The sequence below is a fragment of the Parambassis ranga genome, chromosome 19, assembly GCF_900634625.1.
Source record: "Parambassis ranga chromosome 19, fParRan2.1, whole genome shotgun sequence".
In the NCBI taxonomy this organism is placed as follows: Eukaryota; Metazoa; Chordata; class Actinopteri; family Ambassidae; genus Parambassis; species Parambassis ranga.
The window spans coordinates 23,634,959-23,648,167 of NC_041039.1; the positions used below are offsets into that span (position 1 = coordinate 23,634,959).

The 13,209-nt window shown below is 46.9% G+C and overlaps 1 protein-coding gene and 2 long non-coding RNA genes across 4 annotated transcripts; 1 reads left to right on the forward strand and 2 right to left on the reverse strand.

Moving 5' to 3' along the window:
- Positions 1–3,176: 3,176 nt before the first annotated feature.
- LOC114452240 (uncharacterized) lies at positions 3,177–5,207 on the reverse strand. Its single transcript, XR_003672248.1, has 3 exons — positions 4,296–5,207; positions 3,632–3,727; positions 3,177–3,515 (listed from the first exon to the last, which is right to left on the reverse strand). It is a non-coding gene; the product is annotated as an uncharacterized LOC114452240 (long non-coding RNA).
- A 2,378-nt stretch (positions 5,208–7,585) lies between these two features.
- On the reverse strand, positions 7,586–8,821 carry LOC114452239 (uncharacterized). The gene is made up of 3 exons (XR_003672247.1): positions 8,680–8,821; positions 8,410–8,617; positions 7,586–8,019 (listed from the first exon to the last, which is right to left on the reverse strand). It is a non-coding gene; the product is annotated as an uncharacterized LOC114452239 (long non-coding RNA).
- On the forward strand, positions 8,520–12,423 carry LOC114452237 (ferritin, heavy subunit). 2 transcript variants are annotated; one of them, XM_028431444.1, is made up of 3 exons: positions 8,520–8,861; positions 9,426–9,572; positions 11,469–12,423. In XM_028431444.1, the coding sequence occupies exons 1-3, from the start codon at positions 8,736–8,738 to the stop codon at positions 11,757–11,759; spliced, it is 564 nt and encodes a 187-aa protein (XP_028287245.1). In that variant the 5' UTR covers positions 8,520–8,735; the 3' UTR covers positions 11,760–12,423. The 2 variants fall into 2 exon arrangements, with proteins under 2 accessions (XP_028287245.1, XP_028287244.1); XM_028431443.1 differs by having other exon boundaries at positions 8,524–8,906.
- Positions 12,424–13,209: the final 786 nt, after the last annotated feature.

Sequence of the window (13,209 nt, forward strand, 5' to 3'; positions counted from 1 at the left end):
GTGCACGCTGCTGCTCCGGCTCGTCTGTGTGTCTGGCTACAAAGACATTTTTTTTAACTTTTAATTATCATATTTGTCATTTTTAGATTGTTTGATTTAGTTCAACAAATCCTCCATTAAAGCAGTATCAGCACAGTTCCAGCAGAACAGAAACCTTCCCTGTGCTGCTGGTTTTGTCAGCAGCAGTTTGTGTCTCTCTCTCTCAGACCTCAGCATGTAGAACTCATCACGGTGCACACACACATGCTGAAATCTGATGCCTGCAGGATCCTGGGGCCTCCCTCGCCCTCGCCACCGTGCCTTTATGGCGAATGTGCTACAGTTACAGTGCCGCCATCCACGCCAGACGGCTCTGCCAAGCGGCCCAGAATTCCTCTGCTTCTGTGGCTCCGCCAGAAAACAGAAGAAGAAGTGTCTCAGTCAGAGGAAGTCCACTGATACATCATCCTGCAAACAAATGCTGTGAAGGAAAAACAGCATGTTTCATAGACTGAACAAGATGTCAGACACTGTGTGTGTGTGTGTGTGTGTGTGTGTGTGTGTGTGCGTCAAACAGGAAAGCAGCCTGGGAGGTTTGGAAGTGTGAGAAGCTTCAATTGCAGCAATTCAGAGGAAACATCAGTTATTTCCTACAGACGCCTGATGAACAGGACAGCAGATGCAGAACATGAAGAACTTAAATGCACCATATCAAATAAAGAGTTCACTCCAACAAGACTCAGTAAAATGTAAAAGTCCTGTCCTCCTCAGCAGCCAGCAGGAAGCCATGATGGAGACACATGTGAGCAGCAGTCACATGACCAACACTCAGAGAGCATCTGTCTGACCTGCAGCTTTCTGCAGCTGATTTCTGTCTGAATACCTGAGTGATTCTGCACACACACACTCTGACTGCTCTCTGACTGCAGACAGGATGCAGTGTGTGTGTGTGTGTGTGTGTGTTTTAGGGTTTTGTTTTTGTTTCCTTTACAGATTCCAGCAAACAATTCAAACACGTTGAGGTTTTTCTAACCACGGCAGGAATGTTTCATCCAACTGTCGACGCTCAGCCCATCAAATGGTCCTGCAGAGGCGTTGCTCTTTGGCAGATCCTTCACCATTTGTACAGAACAAGAATGTAGCAAAGTGTGTGGACCACCAGGACAGAGAGGACGGACACCTCTGAGCCATCGTTAGGACCTGACGTCCACAGGCGGGTCCGGCCTCGGCCTGCTGCAGGTCTGGGTCTGCGTCAGCTGCCTCCTCCCCTCCGGCTCTCGCTGTGTGTTCCCTCTAGGAGCTCAGCTGGACGTTCGAGGGGACGAGGAGAATCAAACGGTCCCTGCTGGACGTAAACACTGAGAGGCTGTGATCTCTGCTGAGGTCTGCTGACCTCCTGCAGGGCCGAGCCGGCAGGGGACAGCCAGTCTGCAGGGACGCTGAGCAGCTCTGAGGCCGGCTGCACAGGCCTGTCCTCTGTGTCTCCTGTTATCAAAGATAAAGTACAGGAGACGAGTTTCATGTCTTATATTCAGATAACATTTGTGGTATCATATTATACTGTGTCATTTGTTATATTATATTATACACCACCGTTCAAAACTCTGGGGTCACCAGGCCAGTTCTACAGCTTCTCTGATCATAACAGTTCAGCTGTGCTAACATCATTTCACAGGAGTTTTCTAACGATCAATGAGCCTTTTTAACACGATTAGCTAACACAGCGCAGCATCAGAACACAGGAGTGATGGCTGCTGGGAAAGGGCCTCTGTATACCTTTGTATATATTCCATTAAAAATCAGCCAGTCATTTACCACATTAACAATGTAGTCTGATTACTTTGATGTTATCTTCATTGGAAAATAAAGACATTTCCAAGTGACCCCAAACTTTTGAACGGTAGTGTATATAATATATATAATATACTGGATTGTGTTACATAGTTGTCTGTCACCATATGTATAATAAAAGTAATAACTTTATTTATATAGCACTTTCAAACACACAGTTGTGCTTCACAAAGTGAAAAACAGTATGAATACAGTAATATGTTATGATGTCACTACATTAAATAATACAATATGTCACAATACACATTTTGAATATGACAACATATGTCACGATATGATCCAATACAACTCACTGTTATCACTTAGCTTTTTCTTAAGCTACTGATCCGTATCATACCGTCTTTGTTTATTTATTTACTGATTTGTTTTGTATTTTATTTTTGTTTTATGCTTATCACCCTGTTTTTATTCTACTCTACAAATCCTAATTTTCTTATGATTTATTGATTTACCATACACAATCCTGTCATTATTTATGAATATTATTAGACTGTATCATATTGTGACAAATTGTCTTATTGTTTCATGTTGTATCCAGTCACATTGTTTATTATTATATTGCATTGGACTATATTATACCATGGTTTCTATTGTTGTCATATCAGATCATGTTGTGTTTGGTCATATTTTACCATGTTACACAGGATTATACTGTGTAACATGGTATTTATCTGAGTTGAGGTTAACATTTTAAATCAATAACTGTATTTGTTTTATGGATAATTTTATTCTTTTAAGTTGAATTATCATGTGATACGAGGTCTGCTGTGGAGTGTGAAGCATCTTTTGATGCTGTGACCGGCAGCTGAGAGGTGAAGTGACTTTAAAGTGTGAAGAGCAGCAGCAGCGTCTCTCTGAGTGTTGACTCAGACTGTGGAGGCTCCTCAGGCCTCAGGTTAAAGGGTGGCAGACCACACAGAGAGAGAAGGGCCACTTCATGACCACACACACGCACGCACACACACACACACACACACGTTCAGTGTAATCTGAGTCTCAGTCTGTGAAGGATTAGTTTGTTCTGCTCATCACAACATTTACTGCTCTGTGTGTGTGTGTGTGTGTGTGTGAGTCTTTACTGCTACTTGTGTGACACACACAAACACTGTCATCCTTAACAACAATGTGTTTTTTTTATATATATATCCATCAATGAATGAAAAATATTTTTTATTTACATCAGATTATTTCCAATTAAGGATTCTTTATTGCATTTGCTTTAGTTTTGTCCTTTTTAGGCCACCGTACTGTAGCTGAGTTGTGTAGTCAATGAGAATGATACTCATTTAAATAAGTGAATGTTTCTATTTCTGTTTATCCTTTTAAGAGTCATTCGTCTGCACAATAGAAGTCTGATATTTACTTTTTTTATTTTCACTGTCATCATGTCTCTGTTCAGACTGCATGGACACACGTCTTGTTGTCAATGCAGATTTCTTAACAGGACTTGAGCCGCTTCAGGATGTGGTGCTAAGTTGGACACGTGTGATTTGTGGACATGAATGACAACATGTTGTCAGAATCCAGAGTCGATGTGCACGTGTTTCAGAGGACAGCAGCATTCATGACATTTATAATTATGAAAATGAAACATCAACACAGACACATCTACCTTGGGACCCTGGGAAAGACCAGTGACCTGCTCAGGCTGCACCCCTCGTTCACCCATTGACAGCCCCCCGACCCTGTAGAACAGGACAAAGTGGGTTAATAAAATAAATGGACAAAGTCTTTGTCAGGGTGGGTCAAAGACTTCATTTTATAAGAAGCACATGAAGAAGTAACAGCTTTGGTGTCATACCTCAATGTTAAGTTAGCATGGCTACCAGCTAGCCTGTTGTCAGCTGCACTGTGATGCTGCCGACATGGCGTCTGTCGGAGCCTCGGATCGGTGACTCTAAATGGTAGAAACAATTAGGAGACGTCACAAGCCAATAATCTGACATAAACACCAAAAACATGTGGAAGCTTGTAGGTCAGGGGTAATTCACTGAAGCTCTGCTGTAAAAAACGTTCACTACAACTTCCTGAAAACAGATTTCAAAGTTTTTTCCCATCATATTGGTCTGTTTTCCCACCTCACACCTCAGACGGTAGAGAATGTGTGAATGTGTGTGTGTGTGTGTGTGTGTGTGTGTGTGTGTGTGTGTGTGTCCTCCTCAAAGCAGCGTCATTCATCGTTGTTTAATTTCTGCCACATAACCCTGCAGCATCCACTTTCCCTGCATCGCCTCTCCGGACCACACCAAGCTATATTTGTCTCTTTAATGAGGAAGGGGGCATTCCAGAGGCTTTCTGGGTAATCACAGCGTCTGGCCCAAAAGGCATCCAGAGGAGGGGGGGGGGCTCTCACCGGCCTCAGTGCCAACCTCAGATCTGCTTCCTCTCAGTTCAGAGGGAGAAACAACATCCCTGAAACGCTGCAGGTTTGTTCGTCTACACAACAACAAGAAAGAGAAAACAACCTCGTGAAGGCAGCAGCAGCGGCGCTGTGACAGAGTTATGGTCCCCGTAACGAGGCAGACCCTGGTGTCAGGTACCGGCAGTGAAACGGGCCCCGCTGCTGGCTCGGGTGTCCCTGCGCTCTGATCAGTCATTGTATTTGCCTTGTCTCTGTCCTCCCTCCATTAAGTCCGGTAATGAGGCGAGTTGTGAGCTGAGGTTGATGCGCCGCTGACCACTTTCTGGAGGATACTTAATAGACAGCTGTGGGCTGAGAGACGTCCTGCTGATCTGTTTGACAGCTGTGACCCGCGGCCGGCCGGGCCAGCGCCACCCAAACCTCAACTGAAACAAAGCAGTGGGTGTGCGTTACACATCGACTAATGTGTCCTCACTTTGTGTCTCCATGTTGTTTTCATTAGTCCACTCTGTGCGCAGGAAGAAGAAGAATTACAGCACACTGTAAATTGAACTGAAAACTGCAGTTCCACCAGTGTCCACTAGAGACTGCCTCCAAAACAGGAGTCCATCCTCACAGACGTCCATGTTTAAATATTTGACTGAGTGCTGACAGGCGCTGATGAACGCTGAGCCTCAGACATCCCTTCTCAGAGAGCCTATGGGTGATACCAGGGGTCATTGATCTATTTTTACATTCTGGGGACTGATTGACTCACTTCTGGAGCTGGCCTCTAGAGGACACTTGTTTGAATTTGGTGCTGCAGAAGAAAACATGGACAAAGGGCTGTTGTGGTCCAAACACCCATAATGCACTGGGCTGCTGGCCTGGTTGTTATTCCAAACATCAGACAGAGCTGTTTGGAGGAGTCTTCGTGTCCCTGCAGGAGTCAGACGACCTGTTTCTGTTCCCAGCTGTTGGGTCTGAAGTATAAAGACATGAGCCCTGAGCTGCAGTGTATTTATAAGCTGGGTCATGTGATGAGAGACAGGAATTCAAAATGAGAGGCGGAGCTCCTTCACTAGTCCTCTGGGACGCTCCGAAACATGGCCGGCTTGGTTTTCTCTTTCTGAGTCTGCGAGCCGAACACGTTCCTCCAGCAGGAGAACATCTGCTGTTACATTGCAGGGTTACTGCTGGATGTTACAGGCACTGAAGGGACTGAGGCGCTAGTCCTGATGCTGGTCCTGATGCAGGAACCGCCTCAAACTCAGGTCCTGCACAGATGGCAGCCAATCACCAGAGCCTAGAGGGCGCTGTGAGATCCTCCTGTATGAACAAAAGTGAAAGGCACTAAAAGAATTATTAACACTAGACAATAACATTTGTGGTCAATAAAGTATTGATTACATATCGGAACTGAACTGAAAAAAAGGCAGTTGAGTCCATCAAACACTAGCATGCTGCTAACGGCTGCTGATTGGTCAGTTTAGATTCGGACTGATGGGGACAGGAGGTCCTCCCTCCATGGCAACTGGAGTCCTCACATATATATCTCTATAGGAGCTCTGCTGCTGCTGGCTGATGTGTCCAATCAGAATGGAGGATGCTGGGAAGTGGCTCTAAGATGTAAAATATTTTAAGATGAAGCTACGTACTTAAATTGCTCATGAGCGCCCTCTTGTTTTCCATCCACCGCTACAGGGTCCCATTAGGTCCGGTCCTGCCACACTGAAGTTAGTTTAGTTCACAAACACAACAACAGTCTGCAGAGCTGTAAATCTGCTGCTCAGAGCTAATCCAGCTAAGTGTGTGTGTGTGTGTGTGTGTGTGTGTGTGTGTGTGTGTGTGAAGTAATCTGCCAACTGTGTGGGACAATGCAGTAGTTGTAGTGTTAGTGTTTTACAGCAGGCAGCAGGTGTGAAGGCTGACACCTCGGCTGTCAGACCGTGCTGTTTGGGTTTATTAAGGGCTGTGTGTGTGTGTGTGTGTCCAGTGTGACATACAGTATTTATCCTGCCTCGTTATCATCTGTTCTCTTTGTGTTAATGTAATTATTAACACAATATTATTATTATATATATTATTATTTGATTTATTTTACACTAAGGAGGATAAACAGGTTCTGCTATTAAGCTGCCACACACACACACACACACACACACAGTGATTGGCTGATGCTGTCTGCGTCTTCATGACTGAGAGGAGAAAACATGTCATGATACAATCTGAACACGACTTCTCTCTGTGAAGCAGACAACAACAACAACAACAACAACACAGTGTGAGTGCAGCCCTGAGTGTCTGTTGACAGCTGCAACATCCCGCTCAGCCTGTGTGTGTGTGTGTGTGGGGCAGTGGGGGTTTCATAGACCGTGTTCAGACGTGTAATCGAACTCGCTCGAGCTCAAGCTGGATTGATTTCTTTCAATCTGAACAGCACAACTTTGGTTTAATTCCAATCAGATCCACCTCAGTGGTGGGTTGAGACGGATTTGTAGACATCTCGCTAAGGTGCTACCTCAAAAGCGAGTGAGGCAAATCCGGCTAGTAACATCATACTCATGGGTTCACAGGGACAGTATCCGGGTCGGACGGACACACCTGCAGGTTTCCTAAAAGCCGTTTTGTAGCTCGCCATCTTGGTCCAACTCCTGGTTAAATGTGAGTGTCAGACCTAAACCCTGCTCCCCCGTACCAGCTGCAAACATGGAGGTCCGTGGGGGCTCACTCACGTATGGAGCCAGCTACAAGTGGACAACTGCGGAACTGCAGTTATTGACTCTTGGAGGTGTCCTGCTGGCAGATCCTGATGATGAGCTGATCCTGCCTGGACCCTTCTGGGCTGCAGTGGTGTGTTGCAGTGACCTCCAAGCTGACCAGCCTCCTGTCACAACGAGGTCCAGCCCAGCTGATTACTGATGTCTGAACAGGGTCAGGAGGGACATGTCAAGGGTGCAGGTCCCGTTGACCCCTGGAGGAACAGCAGACTGATATTCAGCCTTTATTCCCCTGTGGAGCAGCTGACCCCCCCGGGGAGCCGCCAGCCTCTGCCGTCACTCATCCTGCCCCAAGGAGCCGAGAGGAAACCAGAGAGGAGGAAGAACCACGGGGAGGTCAGCTCTGGACCGGCACACTGATGATGAGAGGGGACTCAGAGGTTCAGGAGCTCCGTTTAGTGAGCATGGGGCTCCAGAAGTGAGTCAAAACCTCCAGACGTGCATGTTAAAATGTCCACCTTCACATCAGAAGCAGACATCTTTACAGCCTGAAACAAAAACTGCTTTATTCATGAAAACAAACAGGTATGAACAAAGGTTTGGATGAGGTCAGAGGTCGACCACCCACCTCTGCTCCACCTTTTGTCCACTGGATGGTGAAATGAAAGCAATAATGAGTCTGTAACCACAGACATGTCTTCCCTCATCAGTGTATTTATTTTATTAATATTTGTTCAGGGATGTTTACATGTTTATATCTATAATATGCTGAAAATATGTTTCAGTACAGATTTAAGCGGGTGCTAACAACATGAAACTACAGAAGCTGTCGAGGACATTAAACATCATAGCACCAAACTCTGCTGACTGTACTGGATTTCTGGGGCCATCTTATATTCAGAGTGTAGACTTTTACAATAAATTCAATAATAAAACCAGAGTTAGAGGCTGTTTTCTTTCTCAGTGTCATGTTAATGGCATGGCTGTTATTAAATTCAGATTGTTTTTATGGTAGAATTTACTTTTAAATGTGATCCAAGACTGATCTGAAGCTTCGATCATCCCACAGCAGGGAAACCTCCGGCCTTTAAAGGACTGGCTTCTCCCGTTAGCTTGGCGTTGTAGCTGCTAACGAGCGTACCAGTAAACAGGAAGAGGACATGAAGAGGACATGAAGAGGACAGGAAGAGGACAGTGAGTAAACGCTGTCATGTTGTGCTCCCCAACAACACAGCGTACCTTAAACTAAAAATACAGCCTTTGACTGGCACGAAAACGACAGACGTTAGCGCTGTTAGCACAGGCTGATGTTTAGTGCAACACAGCAGCAACAACAGTGGTTTCCATGGCAACTATGTGTCGATCAAGGCAGCACAGGGCTCAGCTGTCAATACAAAAATAAATTAATAACAAAAAATGATTTGCTGTTTTTCCATCCTCCATCTAGCATAAGTGAAAAAACTAGCATGGCAGGTTTTATTAGTTAATGTAAATATAAACATGGCAGCAGCTGCTCACCTCTGGCTGCACCATGTGACCGCACCGTGTCCTGCTACAGTGAGATGTCTTGATTTGGTGATGAAGCACCTGCAGGCTGCTGTCTGTGCTCTGTGCTCTGGTTAAAGCTCCTCTCCTGCTCTTACATCACCTCTCTGCCTGCAGCTCTGAGCTCAAACGCACCGGATGAAGGGGACCAGCTGACCGGGAAACAGTCGATGCCTGCGGGCTAAATTTATCCCGGTTCAGGTCGGTTTGAAGGAGAGGACGTCCGTGTGTAGAATCACTCACCTTCACACACTGCGGCCGTTATCAGCCGGTTTACCGGGATCAGCGGTGGCAGCTTCATGGCCGAGCCCGCAGGAAAGAGGTTAAAGAGCAGCCTGCCGCTGTGCACGGCGCACCGGAGCTCCGCGGCGGCCAGCGGGGCCAGGCACAACCTGCCGGCCGCCGTAGAAGAGGCTCTGTGCGGGGTGAGCAGCCTGCTGTGGGACGGAGCGTACCGGCTGCAGGCTCTGGTAGGAGACCCGGGAGGAAGCAGAGGAGAGCGGGTTTAACACAGACACAGAGCAGGCTGGATGAAAACAGTCTGAAGTTTAAGGCTGAGTAAACATTCTGTGAGCAGGCTGCAGTTCCTGTCTCTAGAGTGGGGGCGCTGTTGTTCCTGTTTACTGTCTGATAGTGAAGCAGAGTCAGGATTAACCCTGTACACTCTGTTATATTTTAAATCATGATCTGTGGAGTGGATGCACTACTCCACCTGTGATGTCTTTAAAAAAAAAAAGATCTGTAGCTGATTGGATGAACCACCCGTCAGGCAGGCATCATGAGCTAAGGTCAGATCAGGATCTTTGAAAGCTATGTCAGCCGCATAGACTGTAAACAAAGATGGCTGAACCTTCAGCGACGTCTCTGAAGAGCTCAGGGAGGAGGCTTCAACACAACGGTCCTTTCAGCTGCCTGGAAACATCCAGGCTTTCTACATCACATCAAATATATATATATATCTCAATATGTCTGCCGTGTCTCACCTGCAGGCCAGTGTGTTCGAGCGGGACGACGTCGCTCTGCCCCGTGTTGCTTCTTTCTTCCATCAGGAGGCTCTGAAGCAGCAGGACGAGGCCGAGGCCATGGTGGGCTACCTGGCTGAGAGGGGAGGCGCCTTCTGTGGCAAAGACATCCAGGTAACAGCTGGCAGCTAGCTTACCTTCATGTCTGCACTCAGAGAGACGTTAGACATGTGACTCCATCATGGCGTCCTGCTGAGGAGGCAGGACTTTTAGTTTTTACTGAGTCTTGTTGGAGTGAACTCTTTATTTTGTTGTAACTGAGAGATATGGAGTCACATGATACATTCAAGGACCATCAGAAAGCTGAAGTCAGATTTGTTTTCTCTCAGTTACTCCTGGGGGAGTGAGGAGTTGTTGTGTTGCATTTGTTGTCGTCCCACAGCTGGGATTACTTTCATGTCACACATGTAAACAAACCAGCCGGTGTGGATGAATACGCACGCTGACCTAATGTGTGGTATTTAGGTCAGCTGGGAAAGTGAACCGTTCACACAGCTAATGTCTGTGCTGAGCACATATCAGAGTTTAACTTGGAGTGAATGTCTGTTTTTGGTTTGTAGCAGTGCATTGTGGGAGCTGGAGTCCTTCGCCTCATGTTTTCTAGATATGTCTGTGTTACTCACAGTATTTGAGTGAACTGTCTTTGTTACTGTGTGAACCACACTCACACAGTGTCAGCCAGGTCAGAGGTCAGGGTCAACAGCATGGTAGCTGCCTGGTGTGTGTGTGTGTGTGTGATGAGCCCGTTCGTGGATCCATTTTAAAACTGAATTTACGATCTGAACTTTATCGGTGAGACAGAGAAGCCTCAGTCTGTAACTGCCTTCTCCGTTTACCCTGCCAGCCGGCGCTGGTTCACCCAGAACGTCCCAACAGGAGGATTTATTCTTCCTCCTGTGCGATCTGTCATGTTGTCAGAGCAGGTGTACTTTTTTTTTTTTCGGCAGATATCTCTTTTTGGAATGAAGCTCTTCATCTGGGGCAGGCGTTAGTGATCGGACAGGGTGAGGAGGGGGAGAGATACCGAGAGGCCGGAGGAGGATTCCCTGGAGAGCTGCCCCTGGCTCTGCCTGTAAGCTGGTTGGGGTGTACATTTCTCCCCCACACCCACCCCACCTTGAGTTCCGGAAAATTGGCGAGATTAATGCTGCGGCAGAGGGACGGTGGCGCTGATGGCGTTTCCAGATGGTCAGCGGATTCGGCGGCAGTGGCACGTCGCAGAGTGGCCTCAGACCGCCGACCCGGGTTTATGGCTGTTGTAAAACGGTTTCAGGCCCGAGGCGGTGTGGGACGCCTCGTTATCCACCTCTCAGGCTGTGCGTGGGCGCCGCCCCCGCCGCCTCATGGCGTTGTTGTGCTGTGGGTCAGTTTGTTTCAGAGGTCTTTATGTGACGCTTCACAGCTTTAAATAGAAAAGAGATAAAATAACAGCATCATGGAAAAAGACTGGGTTTCAAACACAGGCCTCAGAAGTGGGTCAGATCAGTCCAGGTCAGCCTGCGTATCCTGATCTGAGGGACGTGAGGACGGCGCCCTCGTGAAAATAGTGCAGATAACCATCTTACTATGAGCTCACTGTGTGATTGGAGCTTCTGAGCTGAATGTCAGCCTCATCAGGTGTGGTGTCGTACAGTCAGAGGCGTGGCGGCTGACAACAGGCCGTCTGAGGCTTTTCCCCCTCGCTGTGCCTGAAGGAGGCAAAAGGATCTGAAGGTGTCTCTGTGATGAGAGGACTGATGGAGGCCTGACTGAAGTTGAGTCAGTTCCAAGTCCTAATTACAGGTGAGGCAGCAGCGGGTTTCCAAATGCATGGAGGTGAGTCAGGTGCTGCCAAGATGACGATGGGCGGAGCCTACACACTGAGCTTCAAACACCCCCACCAGGCACCTGGAGGTGCTGCGGTCGTTCTGGGTTTGAGTCGTGGTTAGGTGATGATGGGAGTGTGTGGCAGTGAATTCTGGTTGTTGCTGTGAATTAAATCCCCGCCTCTCATCCTCTCTGATTTCCCAGAAGCCCGGCTGTGAGGCGGTCTGCGCGGTGTTGCCGGCTCTGGAGCTGCTGCTGCTCCAGCTGAAGGAGGAGGTTGGCGTCATGGTGGAGCTGAGCCAACTGGCCTGTGAACACGGAGACCCGCACGCCGCCCACGTGGTGAAGAGCCACTTCCTGAGACCGCGTGTGGACCGCCTCAAACTGCTGGGCGACCTGCTCACGAACGCTCGCCGGCTGGGCTGTACCAACGACCAGACGGGGGGGTTCGGGGAGTACATCCTGAATGAACTCCAGGAGGAGCTCAGCAGATGATGCACCAACAGAGGTCTGGACTGAGGGTTGGAAACCATCAGGTCCAGTCTGCCCCATGCTAACGGCTAAGCTAAAAACAGTAATCCTTGCATTGCAGTAGTCGGCCATGATGTTAGCATCAGTTTGATGAGATCAGTAACACTTAGTGTGGTGCAGGTCCACGTTACCATGGTTACTCTATAATACGATTCACTGGCTGGCCGAGTGTGAACAACCTGTCAGGATTAAAATGATAATTGAACAAATGTATTATTAAAAAAAACCTTTTTGACTCAAATGTTCCATTCCCCTAAATATTACAAAAAAACGTAAATATAAAAAACCTTAAATATTAAAAAAATCCCTTAAATATAAAAAAAAACTTAAATATTTAAAAATCCCTTAAATATTTAAATAATGTTATTACTGTAAATATTAATGAGTCCAGCTGTAAACAGACAGGTTATATTTTATTATTTACCAGCATCCTGCTGCTGCTTTGCCTCCTCTGTGTGTGTGTGTGTGTGTGTGTGTGCGCGTGTGTGTGTGCGCGTGTGTGTGTGTGCGACATGTTTAAGTGCTGTGTGTACTTTTAGCCTTTTGTCTTCTGGTGGTTTCTGTTTGTTTATGAGTCTAGAAAAGTGTTTTTTGGGATTTTTTGTGAATAAAAAAAGCTTCAAAAATATTTTTGACTGTTTGGGAACTTTGTGAACCACACATATACACACTATGTGATTTTTGTGTCGTATGTCTAGCTCCTTTAGTTGTTGAGGTGGTGGCGGCGGCATATTAAACTTAAAGATCTGTCAGTCATCTCGGACGTGCAGTGATAATCTTCTGGATGGAGGTTTTGAATGTTTCCTCAGATCGTGCACAGCTTCTGACCATCTGTTGACAGGCAGAGGTGGCCGTGCTGTCAGCCTGTGAGGCTCAGCTCAGGGCCGTAGACCTGCAGAGCGGCCTGCAGATACCTGCTCTGCAGCGCCCTCCTGCTGCTGCAGCGGAGCACTGCAGGGGCCTGATGAGGGAGTGTTTGGTGAATAATCTGCACTTTGTTGATGTTTGTGGAAGCAGCAGCGACAGCTGAGAGCTGCAGGTCAGCGGCTCCGTCCGTCCGTCCAAAAATAAACGCAGCAACATTTACCCTGATGGCTGCGTCCACACATTTCATGCCGCGTCCTCAGTCCTTGGGTCAATAAATACACAGAAGACGAGCTGTGCGTGCAGATGTTTAGATTCTGCTTGATATGATTCCATCAGTTCTCATTTGGCCACATCTTCATCCTGAATCAGCTTCATCACCACAAAAGAGAGGAGGTCAAAGGTCAGAGGTTACAGCAGTACACTGCAACATCACTGTTTAAAAAATCAACAGCAATTTGTCATTATTATCATTATTATTTATTATTATCTTTAAAATTAATAAACAAAAACAAGATGACATTTCATATGGTCTTACTGATTTTCTGGT